The sequence below is a fragment of the Crotalus tigris genome, unplaced genomic scaffold (assembly GCF_016545835.1).
Source record: "Crotalus tigris isolate CLP2741 ecotype Arizona unplaced genomic scaffold, ASM1654583v1 scf7180000019189.1338056, whole genome shotgun sequence".
Classification (NCBI taxonomy): Eukaryota; Metazoa; Chordata; class Lepidosauria; order Squamata; family Viperidae; genus Crotalus; species Crotalus tigris.
Window position 1 is genome coordinate 321,013 of NW_024097425.1, and position 19,709 is coordinate 340,721.

At 39.8% G+C, this 19,709-nt stretch overlaps 1 protein-coding gene across 1 annotated transcript; it reads left to right on the forward strand.

The window, feature by feature from the left end:
* The first annotated feature begins 139 nt into the window (after positions 1-139).
* On the forward strand, positions 140-19,507 carry LOC120315923 (zinc finger protein 665-like). The gene is made up of 3 exons (XM_039360965.1): positions 140-2,150; positions 3,719-6,065; positions 17,698-19,507. The coding sequence occupies exons 2-3, from the start codon at positions 5,111-5,113 to the stop codon at positions 18,735-18,737; spliced, it is 1,995 nt and encodes a 664-aa protein (XP_039216899.1). The 5' UTR covers positions 140-2,150; positions 3,719-5,110; the 3' UTR covers positions 18,738-19,507.
* Positions 19,508-19,709: the final 202 nt, after the last annotated feature.

Here is a 19,709-nt window from a genome sequence, read left to right on the forward strand (position 1 = left end):
ATATATATGTACATATATAAGTACTGGTCCTTTACAAAGTCTTTGGAAAAGCATTCACAGAGATAGAACACATTTTAAACAGATTTATTTATAACTGATAGTATCACAGTTTTCAAGAATGTAGAATGAAAATGTCCCAAGTATAAAAATTAGTAAAAAAATTTTCAGATTCCAAAGTGGCAATTGTGTTGTTATAAAGAGTGGATTACATGGCATACAATTGCCCTTAAAGAGCAACAGATCAAAACTAGCATAGGCTTCTGTGGAATACAATTCACTTTGTAGGATAATTACAGAAAGGTAAACAGTAGAATCCAAATACTTTGGTTTTCTTTCACTTCCAGTCTTTAATCTGTCTTTATGTGGATTTGATTTCCAGCTTGTCAATACGACGGTGCGCTTGCTATGCCCTGATATTCTCTGGAATAAGAGAAAATAGTTAAATACAATCATACAGTTAAGCATTTATCAGCCCTTACTGAGCTGTCTAGTCTTGGCAAAAGCATGTGAATTATTTCAGCCACATATAGGCCTCAGCTTATGACTGGTTGCTTATCAACTGAAGTTATGACCAGCCCAGAAAAGAGGACTTATAATCCAGTTTCAAAGTTATAACAGTTGTTCCTGTGAAAACTTGATGAGGGTAGAGGGGGCTGAATATGGGAAAAGTTAGGGAAGAGGGGAAGGGCAACATTCAGCCCCATTGATGTCTCTTTTGTTTTTGCTCATGAAGCACAATCAAGGACAGGTTGGCTGTTGTGAAATAAGGCCGCCCTTCATGGTCCTAACTTGGATATTGTTGGACATCAGAGAGCCTCTTTTCCATACTCAGTGTGTTTCCTGGAGATTACAATTCCTTATCAGAAAAATATAGGGTGATCATAGAGGTTCCGTATAACTATTCCACCCTCCAAATTTGGTCTCTTACATTTCTAATCCTGTTTCCTCACCAATACTTTAATTTTTTTTCCTCGTCATTTAAATTCACTCTTTTTGGGGAGGTGGGGAAATAATATAATTAGTATTAACATGATTACTGTAGTGATTATGAAACGCCATTAATTCATTTTAGTCTTTGTATGATGATAATGGATATTATCATACTAAAACTTCAGTGGAATATAAAAATCCAAAATTAAAAGTACAGTCATCTTATAAGGGGGATGGGTGGCATAACAATTTAAGTAAAAATGTAAAAAAAAAATAAAAAGAATGATCAGTTGGATCTGAAGACTGTATACAAAAATCACAACAAAATCAAGGCAGCTCTAACTATGATGCAGTAGTAGAACATCAAACGGATAAATGCTTCGCAGTCAAAAGAATATAAATAAACTAGACCTTTATTAAACCTGAAAGGATGCCCTGAGGAAAAGGTTAATGCCTCGAAGAGTCTTTTGATATTTTTTTTACATACACGAATAAATTAAAAAATATATCTTGGTATGCTTGGGGGTTGTTTTTTGTTTTTTATTTTAATAATACAATATTCTATTCTGGCAAAGTCCTGCAAACGGGCATGAATACATGCTTCCACTTCTTGCTCGTCCGCGACTCCCGGCTCTCCATCGGGCCCTAGCCGATCTCTTTAGTCGCAGATCTACCACGAGAGGGATTTCGATCTGCGGGACCTCAGCTTCAGCGGGACTTTCGGCAATCTCTCTCTGCCTTTAACGTGGCAAAGGTGCTTTCGGTTGTTCGCTTGTTTTCCTCGTCAACGTAATCTTGCTCTCCCCGTGTCCAAAGCGAACAAAAAATACGTAAATAAAATATTCTGATGTTGAAAATTGTGTTGGCCGCCAGAGGCTCTCGATTTCAGCTAGAAAAAGCAAGAGGAAGTCGCTCCCTCTTCCTCTCTGCTGAGGAACCTCCTGACTTGGCCAGAGAGCGAGCCGCGTCAGCGTCGCCTTGGAGGTCTGTTTCTCTTCGGCGGAGGCCGGGAGTACTTGAGCTTTTTCTTGGACCGACCGAAGTGAGGACCGAGGTCTTTCGCAAGCTGGGCTCGGTTAAACGCTTGAAGGTTCTCCGTGACTTAGGGACAACAGCCTTTGGGGAAATGAAAAAGGGTTGAAGGGAACGGTCTCACAGATCTGTGGTGGAGAAGGAAATGCTTTTGGAAGATAATTAAACTGGAGAATTAACGAGGATCGGTGTGTATAAAGGGCAAAGGAAAGAACATTGGGAACTCTTTTGACAAGTGGAGGGTCCCGTAGAGGAATAGATTCTATTCTATTCTATTCTGTTCTGTTCTGTTCTATTCTGTTCTAATTCTATTCTATTCTATTCTCAGACGAGTAGACAATCAAATCTGATTCTTTTGATTTGCTAAATTTGTAGATGTGTCAGAGGAAACACATTAAACCTGGAAAGACACTTGTTCAAAATCTCTAAGGAACTGGAAGCTTAGTCAGAGTGGGAGGGCAACAGCTATGATTCAATAAATCTATATTGGGAGGAGGAGTTATAAATCAATTGTCCTTTCTTGATAGAAACACACTTAGTTTATTCTTGCAATTTTTTGCATGAATGCTGAAGCATGTGAGGATTGTTACTCTCCTGTCAAAATAATAGCAAACCTTGTAACATCTTAAAGACTAATTTATTACAAATGATTTTGTGAACTGTAGTCCATGTAATTTATTTGCATTGTTAAGGTTGAAATCATAATCAGTCATGAACATTTTTGCATGTACAGTAGAAGGTTCTGAGTGTAATTTCTCATATTTCCACTTAAAAGGGGTCTGTGGGTACCAGCTAACCCAGAGGGCTTCCTGCCCAAGACAAGATTATAACTCTTGGTCTCCTGATCTCTGACCTGGTACTTTTAACTACTATACCAAACTTGCTACTCCTCATGTTAATGTACATAAGATTGCATCTCCTTTGAGTCAAGCTGAACTCTTGATGATTTTATGAACATGGCTATCTTATTTTCTTGGCAATACAGTAATACTGAAGTGATTTACAACCGCCTTCTTCCAGCATGTTTTTAGACTTCTCAGTCCAGTCTGCAGCCCTGAGATTTCCTGGCAGTCTCCCACCCAACTATCGTTCAAGTTTGATCATGCATAGGCTTTTTTAAGAGAGAGAGAGAGAGAGAGAAGTCAAGATAAGTCAAATGCATTCTATTAGTCTGCTGCTGATCCAACTGCAGGGGTTACATATAACTGTAGGATATCATATATCCTCTGACAGTGATGGCAAATCTTTTAGAGACCGAGTGCCCAAAAACTGGCCCCGCCCCCACTCCACCCCCCCGCCCCGCCCCCGCTCTGCCTCCCCATCTTCCACCCTGCCTGCCCATAGGACCACTCACCACCTACAGGGCCTGCCACAGATCGCCCAGGCAGTCCAGCAGCGCTATGGCGGCTACACCCTCTGCCCGTGCCCTGCAGCGTCAACTGCATGATGGGGTGTGAGGGCAGAGTCTTGTCTATGCTGCCTGGCTGCCATGTCCTTGGCTGCACTGCTCCGTGTGGGCCATGCTCAGGGTGACTTTTTCAGGGGGGCTGCTGAAAAGGAGGGGGTCACAGGGGGGAGGCAAGGCTGGGGCAACGGCATGTGTGCCCACAGAGAGGGCTCCAAGTGCCACCTCTGGCACCTGTGCCATAAGTTCGCCACCACTGTTCTATGATATTGTCCTTTGTCTTTCTAAGTGCCACATTTCAGCCCCTTGTAGCTCATTCTATGTATGCTGATTCTATGCATCTTACCGCAGTAAGATTTTGGAGGAATTGTATCACTCTTCATGGAAATCCCAGCTGGCCGCACATCATGATGGATGGAGTACAGTATTCCGGTTTGCCCAAATCTAGTAGCTTCCAGGTATATAAAATTAAAATTCCCAGCACACCCAGCCAATATGGCCATGTTGGTTATGCATTTAATGGATCAATAGAGGATAAAGTTAAGAAAGCATGGCCTTGTATGGTCAGGGGGTATGACACAAGCCAAAAGAGCATCTGTAGTCCAAAGACAATCCCACTACTGTACAGGAATCTAACAGCACAACAGTCACTGCAAAGAAAGCACTTCAACCCATTTAAACAGGGAAAAAATGATGGCACTAAATCCACCCTCACATTTTGCCTAGATTTGAAGCCAGTTTTATTTTACAGTTGTTAGCTGATGTTTGCAGTACAAGCCTTTTGAAAGACATCTGGTACAAAACCCTCATTGATTCTTTAGTATAGAAGGAGGGAGTTGGTAAACAAAATCTGACTTTTTGTCGTATAACAATAACAACAATAAGCAACTGTTTGGCTGCAAAACATTTAAGGTGAGTATTCAAATGATAAGATATGCTAATTTAATCCAGAGTGGAGAGTCTTGCTGAGTCACAAAGTATAAAGTCTACCTTTATTGGCTGAGCTGGTTGGGGTTGCACAAGGTTATAATTCAACAAAAGAGCCTTTTTACTTTTATCTTTAAATTGACCTTTTTTTTCAGAACTATGTCATTTCAGTTCCATTCCCCTACGTAATATCTGGTTTATTTAAATCAAAGGTGTCTTGCCTGTAGTACTTTATTTAATGAGTTGGATAGGGGAAACCTATCTGTTAAAATTATTATTTTTTATTGTCATTGATCACTTTGTCTTTACCCATTCCATTTCCTACAAGAATGGCTTGATTATGGTGGATTTAATGAAATGTACTGTATTTAAAGATAGAAAGCTACAAACCACTCAGTTCGTCTCTTAGTTAAACTATGAACTTGTCAGTTACCATATCTAACTCTGGGTAATTGAGTCTGACCTGTTAGTATTTGGCTGGGAGACTTCTGGGGAATCTTAAAGCTATAAGAAAGACTGGGGTATGTGTGTGTGTGGGGGGTGTTGTTTATTTGTTTGCTTTTTGCAGAAGGTGGCAAAGACAAATCATTTCCAATGTACAGGTTGTCCTCAAGAATTGAATTTAGTTCATGAGTTCATTTTGTACTGTGTTTTGGATTCAGCAGGAAGGTGTGGAGGAGGCAATAAAGTTGACCTATTTTACAGGTTTGCTTGAAAGAATCACCTCTGGAATGTTGCATATAGTCCTCCAAGTTCAAGAAGATGCTTTCTAGGTACCATTTATGATTTGCTTTTTTTCCCCAGGTTTGTGATACGATGTCAAAACTACTTATTTTTGCTTCCATTCCAGCCACTGAACAGAAAATGGAAAACATTTCCAAGGAGAAGAATCCAGAACAGATACAACTACACAGGAAAGTGGGAGGGATACCCCAAAGGAATAATTCCCAGGAAGAAGAAGCTTCTAAAAACCAGAAGAGAATGGGGAAACAAAATGCCCAAAACTCTGGATCCAGAAGAATAAAGTCCATTGTGCCGCAAGGAAACTCCAAGGAACAGCCAATTCAGCAAAGAAAGCGAGTGTCCAAGAAACAGCATCCCTGTCCTGATTGTGGGAAAATCTTCAACAGAACCTCTGCTCTCAGCGCCCACCAGAGAGTCCACACAGGCGAAAAGCCCTACAAGTGCACTGAATGTGAGAAGAACTTCAGCAAGAGTTCACACCTCATTGCTCACCAGAGAATCCACACAGGAGAAAGACCCTACACTTGTTTGACTTGTGGAAAAAGTTTCAATCACTCTTCCCATGTGATTATCCACCAGAGAACTCATACAGGGGAGAAACATTACAAGTGTTTAGAATGTGGGAAAAACTTCCGATACAGTTCGGATCTCATCAGGCACCAGATTGAACATGCAGGCGAAAAACCCTTCCGGTGTTCAGACTGTGGGAAATGTTTCAATCGGACCTCCAACCTCCTTATCCATCAGCGGATACACACAAAAGAGAAACCCTACAAGTGCCTTGAATGTGGGAGAAACTTCAGTTACAGCTCAGTCCTTATCAGGCACCAAAGAGTGCATACCTCTGAGAAGCCTTTTAAATGCCCTGACTGTGGGGAAGGTTTCCATGTGAACACAAGCCTTCTTACACACCAGAGAATACATACAGGAGAGAAACACTATTCATGCTCAGAGTGTGGGAAAAGCTTCAGGTGGATATCACATTTAAATAGGCATCAGAAGATCCACACTGTAGAAAAGTCTATATAAATGTGAACATTAGGAATTCACCTATGAGTTCCAATTTAAGATGCACTCTCTTTTTGGATGTTATATTCTTCTTTGTTCCTCTAACAAGATAAAATACATTATTTTAATGTATTATAAGCAACCTATGTACAAGAACATTCTTTTATAAGTTAATAAGTTAATAAGCATATCATTTCCCTGCTCAACCCGACTTTTTAAAGATTATTTTAATTAAAGAGAAACTAATAGGGATCAAAGAAACTAATGGGAAGCTGATATTTTTTATTTTAATTAAAAAGAAACTAATGGGAAGCTGATATTTTTCAAAGCACCAACTGCTAGTAATGTTCTTATTTGATGGAATGCCGTGGGTCTTATAAAAACTGTGAGAATTCTTAGAAAATAAATATAGTGAGAGGTTGTAACCTAATGTTTTGGCTGGACATGGGCTCAATCGCTTCTCTTCCACCCTGAGTCAAACATGCTAAATTGTGATGTCCCATAAAATATCTTGGGGGTTAAAATGTAATCTTTCTAGAAATGGGTATTCCATGAAGGTCCATATTTATCATGGGAATTTAGAATTGTAAGCGCCCAGAGTCATTTGATTGAGTTAGGTGGCTACAGAAATTGAATGAATGAATGAATCATCATTGTCATCCTTCAGTTTTGAGAGACTATGGTATCGTGCATGAATGAATATGTGTGTTATGGTTCTGGCTAATGAAACATTTCAAAGAACTTCCAGGCATTGATTTTCCTAAAAGTCTTTATTTATGTTACAAAATGTCGGCACAGGCATAAAGAAGGTATGCCAAGATCTAAATTCTCTTCCCCTGAGCAATTAAATTATCAGCATGTTCCCTCTCTAAATTAGCTGTCATATATCACATTATCCAATTAGCGTGAAGGTCAAAGGTTTCCTTCCTCTCTCTTTCCCGGGCTTTTCCCTCCACCTTCTTCTGCTCTGCGTTAACTCTAAAAATACCAGACAGTTCTGCATATTGTCAAAGCAAGAATATACAGTATTTGCAGTGTTGACAATGTGTTCATAATTTCAAATGGACATACTGGATTGAAATCTAATGAACTCTAGGCACTAGGCAATTTATCAATTTACCTAGAGTGTTTGATAATTTACTGAATATTTGGTTACATATTGATACATATTTATGCAATTTCCTTATCTGCACTTTTCTGTTTGAGGGCAAAATATAAAGTGTAAGAAATAGTAAGGAAAATAAATGAGAAGGACACAAAAGAAAAGCTAATTAAACTTCATTTATATCAGGTATATTATATTTCTTCATAGCTTCCTATCTTTGCAAGCTGATGGTTAATCCTGAAAGGCAGAAGCTATCAACCACTTCAGTATCTTAATTAATTCTAGAATGGTTGCTGTATCTTGTCATTCATTTAGTCTTTGAATTTGATTGCAGTCCCAGTTTTTAATAATAATAATAATAATAAAAAGTTGGAAGGGACCTTGGAGGTCATCTAGTCCAACCCCCTGCTCAGGCAGGAAACCCTATACCATTTCAGACAAATGCCTGTCCAGTCTCTTCTTAAAAATTTCCAGTGTTGGAGCATTCACCACTTCTGGAGGCAGTTTGTTCCACTGGTTAATTGTTCTAAATGTCAGGAAGTTTCTCCTTAGTTCTAGCTTGCTTCTCTCCTTGATTAGTTTCCATCCGTTGCTTCTTGTCCTTCCTTCAGGCGCCTTGGAAAATAGTTTGACTCCCTCTTCTTTGGGGCAGCCCCTGAGATATTGGAACACTGCTATCATGTCCCCCCTTGTCCTTCTCTTCATTAAACTAGACATACCCAATTCCAGCAGCCTTTCCTTATATGCTTTAGCCTCCAGTCCCCTAATCATCTTTATTGCTCTTCTCTGTACTCTTTCTAGAATCTCAACATCTTTTTTACATTGTGGTGACCAAAACTGGATGCAGTATTCCAAGTGTGGCCTTACTAAGGCATTGTAAAGTGGTATTAATATTTCATGTGATCTTGATCTATCCCTCTGTTAATGCAGCCCAGCACTGTGTTGGCCTTTTTAGCAGCTGCAGCACACTGCTGGCTCATATTTAAGTGATTGTCCACTAGGACTCCAAGGTCCCTCTCACAGTTACTACTATTGAGCAAGGTACCCCCTATACTATACTATACTATACTATACTATACTATACTATACTATACTATACTATACTATACTATACTATACTATACTATACTATACTATACATTTGGTTTTGCTTGCCTAAATGTAGAACCTTACTTTTTTCACCATTGAATTTCATTTTGTTAGATAGCACCCAGTGTTCAAGTCTGTCTAGATCCTCCTGTATCCTAAGCCTGTCTTCTGGAGTATTGGCTATTCCTGCCAGCTTGGTGTCGCCTGAAAATTTGATGAGTTCCCCATCTATCCCTCGTCCAAATCATTGATGAAGATGTTGAAGAGCACTGGGCCCAGAACAGAGCCCTGGGGCACCCCACTGCACACTTCCCTCCATGTAGATGCGGTTCCACTGAGGACCACACACTTGCAGATCATCTGCACTTTCAGCTGTCAGAGAAGTGTTATCAACATAGTCAGGTTATTAATGCACCTTCCTCCAATTTTGAATTTTAGTTTCAGAAAAATTCAAATATTTCAAGGCTGATGTAGACAGGCCAACTCTTTTAGCAGAATTAGTGGGACTAAGTTCTCAGAACAGAATATCAGTTTTCACTTTTAAGTTATTTTACTTACCAGACTCAGACTGCTACTGAACTAGCCTTTGCCTCCAAACATAAGGAAGTATTGGGATGGGAAACCCACCAAGGAACCTCCAAGAATTTACTGCATTGCTTCCAAGATAGAGAAGTCATTGTAAACACAGTCCTTTGTACCTGCCTTGCTCTGGAAAACACAGATTGCTGAGGGAATATAGAATCTCCGATTTCAGGAAAAAAAAAATCCTAAGAATCCCAGCTATACACCTCTCAGCAAATAGTGTAATATGCAAAGTCCAAGCCATCCAGGAGCCTTAGATTAATAAACATTACTCGGATACCAGTGCATTTTAATACAGGTAGAAATCTGTCTCCTAGCCACTATTGGGAGATAAAAGATAGGATCAGAGAGTGCCTAAACAAACAATCAATATAAAAAATAAACTGGAGAGTTATGTCTCTGTCTCTCCCCTCCTCTTTTTTTTTTTTCAAAAGTTCAAGATGTTCAACAAATCCTTAGCCAGGTATTTTCATACAGGAACAAATGAGTGAAAAAATATGATTCATTATGGAAACTTCCAATGTCCATCATAATTTTTTCCTTGGAATACTGTAAGGTCAAAAGGTGTTTGGAAATCAACAAAAGCAGCAAAAATGCTGATATGTAGCATATTACTCAGCCAAATGATATAAAATGAAACATTGGCCATCTATGAATTGGCTCACCCACCTGCATAAAATTTGCAAATTCCATTTATTTATCTGACTGGATGGTAATTTGACAATTGCTTTCCCTCCTTTTTAATATTTTTTATGTGGTTAAGGTGCTAACCTAGAAATCGGAGATTGGCTCAGTAACTTTGGGAAAGTCACTCTCAGTCCAGCCCGCCTCACAGGGTTTTTGCTGCAGGGAAATAGGAGGTAGGAGTATATATGCTTGCTGTTTTGAGTTATATATTAAAATGGCAGGATAAAAATATAATAATATAGGGATAATAAGTGCAAGGCATCAGACACCAACAATCTTTGATATGCTGAGATTTTTATTTTACCACAGGGATGCTTCCCAAAATAGCTCCTTCTAGTGTGGATGGAAACTTCCTTATCATTCTGTCACTTTTTAACATCCTAGATCAGGGGCAGGCAACCTTGGCTCTTTTATGACTCGTGGACTTCAACTCCCAGAATTCCTGAGCCAGCATGGCTCACCTTGGAAACCTCTCCCTTTCCCTCAGCATGGCTGGCTCAGGAATTCTGGGAGTTGAAATCCACGACTCATATAAGAGTGGAGGTTGCCTACCCCTGTCCTAGATAATACATATATAAAATATATTTTATGTTATATATACTATGTTTATAATATTAATATATCTATATAGTAATACAATATCATTATATAATATAATAAAATAATCCCTTCTCACCCTTATGGGTGGTCTGTGTCTTCCTCAAACTTGGATCGTCTACCAGAGGCATGGAAGTTTGAAGGTTCTGCTTAGAATTTTAACTGCGCTCTTTTGGACAGAGAGTTCTGAGGTTGTTCCTGGAATCTGTTGGATCCACTCCCCCAACTTAGGAGCCATTCCCACAGGTGCTCCTACCACCACTGGGACCACTTTGTTCTCCCCTCTCATTAGGTCTACTGTTGTAATAGCATCCATCAGTTCCAGGTTTTCTTGTCTTCTCCATATATGGTTTTATTCCAGTAGCCGAACTGTCAGATTGTCCTGGTTGCTCACACACACGTAATATTCAGCAGACTGGATAGTACTAAGTACATAGAACTTATAGTCCAATGAAAAAATAATATGGATTTCTGAATAATCAGCATAATTTTAGAGAAGCCATGGCAGAAATTATGTTTTGAATGTAGTAGTACCCTGCCAGTAAATAGCAATAAAGCTCCCTGCAAATTAAAAGCAATCATTGTAACGTGGAACTGGCAAAATAATTTCTCTTGTCGTGTTAGCTTTTTACAGTACTTGCCAGGATGTTTTTTTTTATTAATATTTCTAGCTTTGAAGAAAAAGGCGTTGGTAACTTTAAAACCTCCTGGGCGGCACCTAAAATAAGTGTTTTTCGGCGTAGAAACAGCCTCTTTTCCATCTTGCCAGGAGAGGGCTCTGCTTACTGTTTCCTAGGAAGTATCTGGGCTTTTCCATTTCGCTCCGTTAAGCCAGGAGGATGAACTTCCTGTAGTAAATAGATTTGCCGCCATCGCGAAGGCTGCGAGATAGACAGGACCAAGATAAGTGGCCCGGCGGACATCGAATCAGCATCACTCGACCAGAGTGAAGACTATCATCAATTCCGAGATAACTCCGAATAAACTGGCAGCGGGTCAGGTAAAAGAAAGACTGTTAAGGTGGAATGTAGTGAAGAAATATTCATCGCAGAAAACCTTTTATGCTAGGGTCCCCACCGGGGTCGACTTGTATCCGGGATTTTTCAACCTGCCGTTCTGCTTAGGCCAATCTGCAATTGGAACTTGCACTCTATAAAATTATTTTTTATTGACATTAATGAATTAAACTGAAGCACGGAGTTCTATTTAATGGCATGAATTGAAGGATGAGCCTTCTTTTAATTTGTCAGGTTGGGGGTTGCTTGGGAATACAGTATTGTTTCGAAAGAGCCCTGTGGGCAAAATCTGCTTCATCTGGCATTCCAGCCCAGACAATGGGCAGCCAGTTGATTGTAGGCTTGGAGAGAAGCCTGCAAGCAGAAGAATGAAATAGCAGGTGCTGACTGTTCCTGCTTCCCTATGGATGATGCTATCAAAGGATAGGCAGTCGTGGTTCACTTAACACTTCATCATGCAGATCTTGGCTGACCTTGTCTGGATTTGGAAGCTAAGCAGGGTTAGGTGTGAGAAATACTCCAGAAAATACTCTGGAAAATTGAAAAGCATCCCTGGAAAGGCACAGTCAAATTACCTCCATGTTGTTGCTACGAAAACTCAATCAAGAGCTTTATTTGACAGATTTTACTTTCTCTAGGTTAGTGTAAATAAGCAAATTGCAAGACTGAAGCAATTAAGGTCAAGAGGTTTTTGCTTTGGTTTTGCTGGTGTGCTTATCTCCTTGAATTTGTATAATGTGTTTTCAGCAACTGCATGAAGGGTCCTCGGTGCTCTCTGAGCTTGCTTGTTTTCTTGCAGATGTTTCATTACCCAAACTAACACCATCAGGGCACTGATGATGTTACCTACATCTATTGCACTTCTGTGTGGTTTGCCAACTGTACAGTAGCAGATAGGAAAGTGCTTCAGAGGGTCAATGCCATCGGCCAGAGGATTATTGGCTGCCCTCTCCTCCCCTCCCCTAGACCAGTGGTTCTCAATTATTTTCTGTCATGCCCCCCCTAGGAAGAAGAAAACATTTCGCGCCCCCCCCGCATGACTGTCTATCCAATCGGGTCCTTTGCGTGTGTCACGTGCGTCCAATATGACAGTATTTGCCGAGGTCAAACGAGCCCCCCTTTACGGAGCCTCGTGCCCCCCCTGGGGGGCCCGCCCCACTATTTGAGAACCACTGCCCTAGACAAACTGTACAGTTCCTGCTGTCTTAAGAAAGCTCAAAATATTCTTAAAGACTCATTTCATCCCGGGCATTCTTTTTTTGAACTATTACCATCTGGCAGACGGTACAAGATAATAAAAACAAAGACAAATAGGCTGAAAATTAGTTTTTATTCCAGAGCTATAACCATATTAAATACTACTGTATAGTGCAACACTGAAGTGCAATATTAGAGGCAGCGCAATGGTGAATACAATGTGAAGGATGTGTGTATATGTATGTTTTTTATTTCTTAACGTGTGTAATGTGCACTGTGGACAGCACTTAATTTCGTTGTGAGATACATAATGACAATAAAGATATTCTATGCTATCTGCAAGAAAACAGGCAAGCTCAGAGAGCACGAATAACCCCTCATGTCAACCCTGAGCTACAAATATTCTACTTTGTTAGTATCAGCAACTGCAGCTGATGGGCATGAGGGTGCTATTCTAGAGAGTAATACTTTAAGCATGCAAAATATTTCTTCCATCAATTAGTTTCATGGAATAATAATGAATTCTGATATTGTATGAAACCAAAGCATGGTTTTAGATATATCGCATTTCCTCGTACTTCCTTTTCCAAAGAAAAGAAACTGTAGATTATGTAAATTTACTCATAGAGCAAATAAACTTAGAATAAATAATCCAGAATTATTTTGATTAAGCTTTCAGCTCTTCAGAATGATAAATGGAATTGCTTGGATAGTGGCCTCTAGTTCCACATGGATCACCATTTTATTTATTTGTTTAATTAATTGATGGTGCTGAACTTTATTTATGATATACAATATTTAAACAATTTGAGACAAAACAATATGAAACAATACTGTAATTTATTCTCTATCATCAGTCTGCAACAGAGGTGAGATCTGAGTTGAGGAAAGAAATAGGATTATCTCAACATTATTGACAATGAGCTGATGGATATTCCAGGATCAGCCTTTTTTAATTTGATTTGAAATGGTGAAATATTTAAAAAGACTGCATAACAGAAGCTTTAGTGTTTATTCAGTGAAAAAAAGATAAATCTGTTATAGTGATTAAAATAAATTAAGTGTGACAAAAAGAAGAAAAAAGTAACAGAAAAATCCATATAATATAAACATAAAAATTAATCCAGCTATTAATCTATTAAATATAGACCATATCACAACATATGCTCATCTTACTTTTAGAACACAGAGGCTTTCAAAAACAGGTAATTCATATCCTGAATCCTTTCCTTAAAATTAGGAAAGTATGCTTCTACCCAATTTGATAAGATAGAAAAATGTGGGTTAGACAGCATCACCACCGGATGGATCCGTAGCTGGCTGACCAGCTGTACTCAGCGAGTGGTCCTCAATGGAACTGCATCTACATGGAGGGAAGTGTGTAGTGGGGTGCCCCGGGGCTCTGTTCTGGGCCCAGTGCTCTTCAACATATTCATCAACGATTTGAACGAGGGGATAGATGGGGAAATCAACAAATTTGCAGACGACACCAAGCTGGCAGGAATAGCCAACACTCCAGAAGACAGGCTTAGGATACAGGAGGATCTGGACAGACTTGAACACTGGGCGCTGTCTAACAAAATGAAATTCAGTGGTGAAAAAAGTAAGGTTCCACATTTAGGCAAGAAAAACCAAATGTACAGTATAGTATAGGGGGTACCTTGCTCAATAGTAGTAACTGTAAGAGGGACCTCGAGTCCTAGTGGACAATCACTTAAATATGAACCAGCAGTGTGCTGCAGCTGCCAAAAAGGGCAACACAGTGCTGGGCTGCATTAACAGAGGGATAGAATCAAGATCATGTGAAGTATTAATACCACTTTATAATGCCTTAGGAAGGCCACACTGCATCCAATATGTAAAAAAGAGATTGAGATTCTAGAAAGAGCACAGAGAAGAGCAACAAAGGTGATCAGGGGACTGGAGGCTAAAGCATATAAGGAATGGCTGCTGGAATTGGGTATGTCTAGTTTAATGAAGAGAAGGACGAGGGGGGACATGATAGCAGTGTTCCACTATCTCAAGGGCTGCCCCAAAGAAGAGGGAGTCAAGCTATTTTCCAAAGCGCCTGAAGGCAGAACAAGAGGCAACGGATGGAAACTAATCAAGGAGAGAAGCAACCTACAACTAAGGAGAAACTTCCTGACAGTTAGAACAATTAATCAGTGGAACAACCTGCCTCCAGAAGTGGTGAATGCTCCAACACTGGAAGTTTTTAAGAAGAGACTGGACAGCCATTTGTCTGAAATGGTATAGGGTTTCCTGCCTGAGCAGGAGGTTGGACTAGATGACCTCCAAGGTCCCTTCCAACGTTATTATTATTATTACTATTATTAATTACTTAAAGTTATCTTTTTTTCCCTTACCTCAAGCTCAAAAGTCTTAGTGAGATGACAAATCCCATTTTAAGGATATAATTCAATATCACTTTGAGATTCTTAATACTTCTTCTCACTATTTCATAAACATACTTTAGTAACTCTAAACACAAATAAGGCTGTGACAAAACAAGACCATATCATATGGGTTAAAGAGCCTTCAAATATCAAGGAACATAACATCTATCCTTTTTAAAACATTAATTGAGCAATCCAGTAAACCCCAAGTAACATTTTCGGATGATTATGTTTTATTTATGAATCATAAGATGTATATTTTACATTTTTAATACGTGAACCAATTGATTTTCTAAAACTGGGAATTCCAATTTTTCATTCCAGGCTTCAAATATTTAATTAATTTTGACTTTCATTTCACTTTTTGGGTTCAACCCTATAATGAAGCTAAAATTACAGGTACCTCAGAGATTGCTAAAGCATTTGAGCCAAGCTGATTGATTAATATATGTTTCAGCCGTATATGTCATATTGCACATAGGCAGACAAGTCAATCTCAAAATAGTAAAAACTACCATTAATAATCAACTGATTTAAAGTATTAATTTTTTATGTAATCCAAGCAATCCCTGATAAGATCTTCTCTTTTATTTTCAAATTTGAGGTATACAGTAATGTCAATTTCTTGGACAGATTGCCATTCAAGAAACAGGCGGTTCAGACAATTTTTTGGATTCCTTCACCTTAAAGAATTCATTAATTAATGAGTGTTAGAGTTTCTATAATGGCTTATTAACTTCTTAGTTCCTTGGCAATAAACTTAACTAATTATGATCTTTCTTTTGGAATACTACTCTGCTACTATATGCATGTGTATCAGTCTATCGCTAACAGCATTGCAGATATGTGCTACAGCAGTGGTGGCGAACCTATGGCACAGGTGCCAGAGGCGGCACTCAGAGTCCTCTCTGTGAGCATGCATGCTGTAGCCCCAGCCCCGCCACTCCCCATGGCCCCCTCCTCACCAGCAGCCTCCCCAGAGGAGAATCGCCCTGGGCGCAGCCTGTGCAGAGCAGTGCAGCCAAGGACATGGCAGCTGGGCAGCAGGGACAAGACTCCGCTCTCACGCCCCATTGTGTACAGATGATACTGTGGGGCGCGGATAGAGGGCGTGGCCACCATGACGCTGCTGAGCCGCCTGAGCAATCTGCTGTGGCAGGCCATGGAGGTGGTGGATGGCCCTACGGGCAGGAGATGTGAGGACGGGGCAGGGGAGAGGCGGTTTTTGGGCATTCGGTCTCTAAAAGGTTCGCTATCACTGTGCTAGAGACACTCATTTGCAAACTGCTGCTGACCTTTCACCAAATGGCTGGAGATTTATATGATTCCTTGTGTTATGTTTATCACAAATAAATGCGAAAAGCTCCAGTTTATATGTGATGTTGCTGGAAATATGAATGGTCCACATGTCTGATGGTTCTATGGGGGCACAAGCTTTTAGTGATGCCTGATTTTGCCAAGAAGGCTATGTGTTTTGTCCAGTGACAGTGTACCATTGAATATTAATTTATAGAGTACTGTGGCAAGAAACAGTTGCTGCTTTGAAGCATTTGCTTATGGGCTTTTCAGAGGCATTTTTCATACTGCCTCCTAGAATGAATTTTCAAAGGAAAATAGTGCAGATGGGGAGAGAATTTCAGCTCTCCTTCCACATGCTACATACATTGTCCTGATCAAGTTGTTTCCTTTGTGGTGCAGAATTGAAACTGGATCACCTTGTGTTCCTATTTTCCATGTGTAGTCTGTTCCTATTAAGTACTTAAAAGAATTAAAGCGGCAATAAGCAAAGGCCAGTCCCTTGGGGACTTATGCTAATTACCCTCAGCATAATTTCCAGTGACTGTGACCTTTTGATATATAGCTAAAACATACAGATACAGGTAGTCCTTGCTTAATGGCCATTCTTTTAGTGACTGAAGTTGACGAATGTACTGAAAAAAGTAGCTTACAACTGATCCTGGCACTGAAGACTGTCACAGTATTCCCATGGTCATGTGATTGTGATTCAGGCACTTGGCATCTGTCATGTAACTATGACACTTGCAACATCGAGGCAAAGTGAGGGAGGGAACCAGTAGGTAGTCGCAAGTCATGGTCATGTGATGTCTTGCTTAAAGACTGCTGATGATTCACTTAATGACTGTGGCAAAAAGTGTCAAAAAAACCGGATACAGTCACATGAAGATTTGCTTAATGACTACGCTCCTGAGTAACAAATTTTCCAATCCCTATTGTGGTCATAAATTGAGAAATATCTGTAATGTAAATTCTTGTTTGAGTCCCTCCCTGCATTTGCCTAATTTTGATCCAGGTTTTGCCAGTTAACTGTATATGATATTTGCTGATGCTTAATAATTCCAAGTTATATTTTTTTCTAGCTGAACTGAATGGCACATATTCTTGCTTTGATATGGATACAGGGGTTGATTGAGCATGTTCTGGGTATAAACTGGAAATTACCGATGTTTTCCAACACCACAGAATTGCAGTCCTAGCAAAATTTACTTCCATTCCCCATGGATTATTTTAAATCTGATATTTGGAGTATGAACTTATGTGTACAGTAATTTGTTTAGAAGATCCTGCTTAACCAGAAATGCCAGTTTCTGAATCTGAAATCTTAGATAAGCAAACATTCTCTAATAGAGTGCTTATTTTGGTTATTGTTTTAATAGATAAATACAACTCTTTGTCTAATCATCTTTCAGCATGTATCAATGGAGTAAAACGGAAAGATGGTGTTGGCTTTCCATACGTCAGCTTCCTCAACTTATAATTGTGCATTTGGACTTTCTACTAACTGACATTGTTTTTGTTGTAATATAATTTTGGAGGTTATTCTTGGGTTACATTCAAGGAGTAATGTCACTTGAAACTTTTAATGGATTCTCTTTTTCATTCCTATGCTATTATTGTTTAACATTATGGGTGGAAAAGATTGGAAACCATCTTTTTTGTTTAAAATCTGGTTTACTTCAACAGGTGATGGGATGGCAACCAAGACTGAGAAGCAGACATCCATAAAAGAAGAACCAGAGCATGTAGAAATGCAGGTGATGTTTAGAGGAGGATCTAAAGAGACTGGCTCTCAAAGATGTAAACAGGAAAGGGGGACTGAAATTCACTACAATCTACTGCCAGAGAGAAGAGAAAAAGCTACTTCTGATAAAACGCAAGGCAAAGCTGGTCAGTGCAAGGAGGGGAATTTAAAACGTCTTGACCAAATAGTAATCCAGCAACTGATCCACATTGGAGAAAGTAAAATCGCCCCTAACAAACAGGAAAACAGCTTCTGCCAGAATGTAGGCCTCAATAGGTCTCAAATTGTCCATTTAGGAGAGAAGCCGTATCTCTGCATCATTTGTGAGAAAACTTTCCGCAATCACTCAGGACTCATGGTTCATCAGAGAATCCACACAGGAGAGAAGCCGTATAAATGCCCTGATTGTGACAAGAGCTTCAACCAGCGATCCCATCTCACCTCTCACCATGGGACCCACACAGGTGAGAAGCCATTTAAATGCTTTGACTGTGGGAAAAGCTTCAGTTACAACTCTGGGCTCATAATACACCAGCGAATTCACACCGGGGAGAAACCGTATAAATGTTCCAACTGTGAGAAAAGCTTCAGCCAAAAATCTCATCTCCTTTCGCATCAGAGGACCCATATGGGAGAGAAATCCTTCAAATGCCCTGACTGTGGAAAGAGCTTCAGTTACAACTCTGGCCTCGTAATACATCAACGGATTCACACTGGGGAGAAACCATATAAATGTTCTGACTGTGGAAAGAGCTTCAATCAGAGATCACATCTTATTTCGCATCAAGGCATTCACACAGGGCAGAAACCATATACATGCCAGGATTGTGGAAAGAGTTTTAGCTTCAATTCTGGGCTTGTTATTCATCAACGGCTTCATACTGGAGAGAAACCGTATAAGTGTCCCAACTGTGGGAAGAATTTCAATCAGAAATCGCACCTTATTTCTCACCAGAGAATCCATATTGGGCAGAAAACTTAATTTCTAAAGACAATTCTGAATAGGCTATTAATATTAGCATCATCTTTGCTCTCTAAATAGTAGCTTTTGAAGAACAATGTGTGTCGTCATCTCTGTGTCCAGAAGCAGTGGACTTATTTTAGTATTTTGAAGTTCCAGTTGTACTTATATGTCCAATATTTCATGATGTGTAGCAAAAAGAGAAGTGACAGCTAAGAGCTGTGGATAGAACAAGAGGACTGAAATTAGGAGTTAATAAGGCTACAGTAACTATAAAAATGCCAGAGAGCTAAGACTTAATGTACTTTAATATTCATTTTTCAATTTTATGAGAAAATAATACTGTAGTTTGAAATGTAAAAGAGGTATAGTAACTATAGGAAAATGCTTAAAAATTCTTAATGTGTTGATAAAGATTCTTAGCCTGAATGAAATATATAGCCCTCTTTCCAAAGTCCCACCAAGGCATAGAGAGAAAGAGGGAAGTTGAACCTCCATCGCAGAATACGTCCTTGACGCTTTGTTCCCTTTTGGCTTGACAGTTTGCTATGCTTAGATTTGTAAGGGAAATCTTATATTTCTACAAACAAAAAAAGTTATATCACATGGAATGCTAGAATAAAGATGTGATATAGAGGTAGGGCCATAGGGCAATCCTTGTTCCTTTACAAATCCTAGACCAGGGGTAGGCAACCTTAGCTCTTTTATTATTCATGGACTTCAACTCTCAGAATTCCTGAGCCAGCATGGCTCACCTTGGAAACCTCTCCCTTTCCCCTTAGCATGGCTGGCTCAGGAATTCTGGGAGTTGGAAGTCCACGAGTCATAAAAGAGCCAAGGTTGCCTACTCGTCCTAGAGCAGCGGTTCTCAACCTGTGGGTCGCGGCCCCATTTGGGGTCGAACGACCATTTTACGGGGGTCGCCAAACAACGCGATCCGCCATTTTTTCCCTCAGGGGCTGCCGCCGCGCATGCGCGCCGCGCATGGGAGCA

Bases quoted from the DNA above. Each gene is read 5' to 3' on its own strand.
- LOC120315923 (XM_039360965.1), top strand. From the start codon at position 5,111: ATGTCAAAACTACTTATTTTTGCTTCCATTCCAGCCACTGAACAGAAA. The intron at 6,066-17,697 runs AAATGTGAACAT...TTACTTCAACAG, and splicing joins CACTGTAGAAAAGTCTATAT to GTGATGGGATGGCAACCAAG.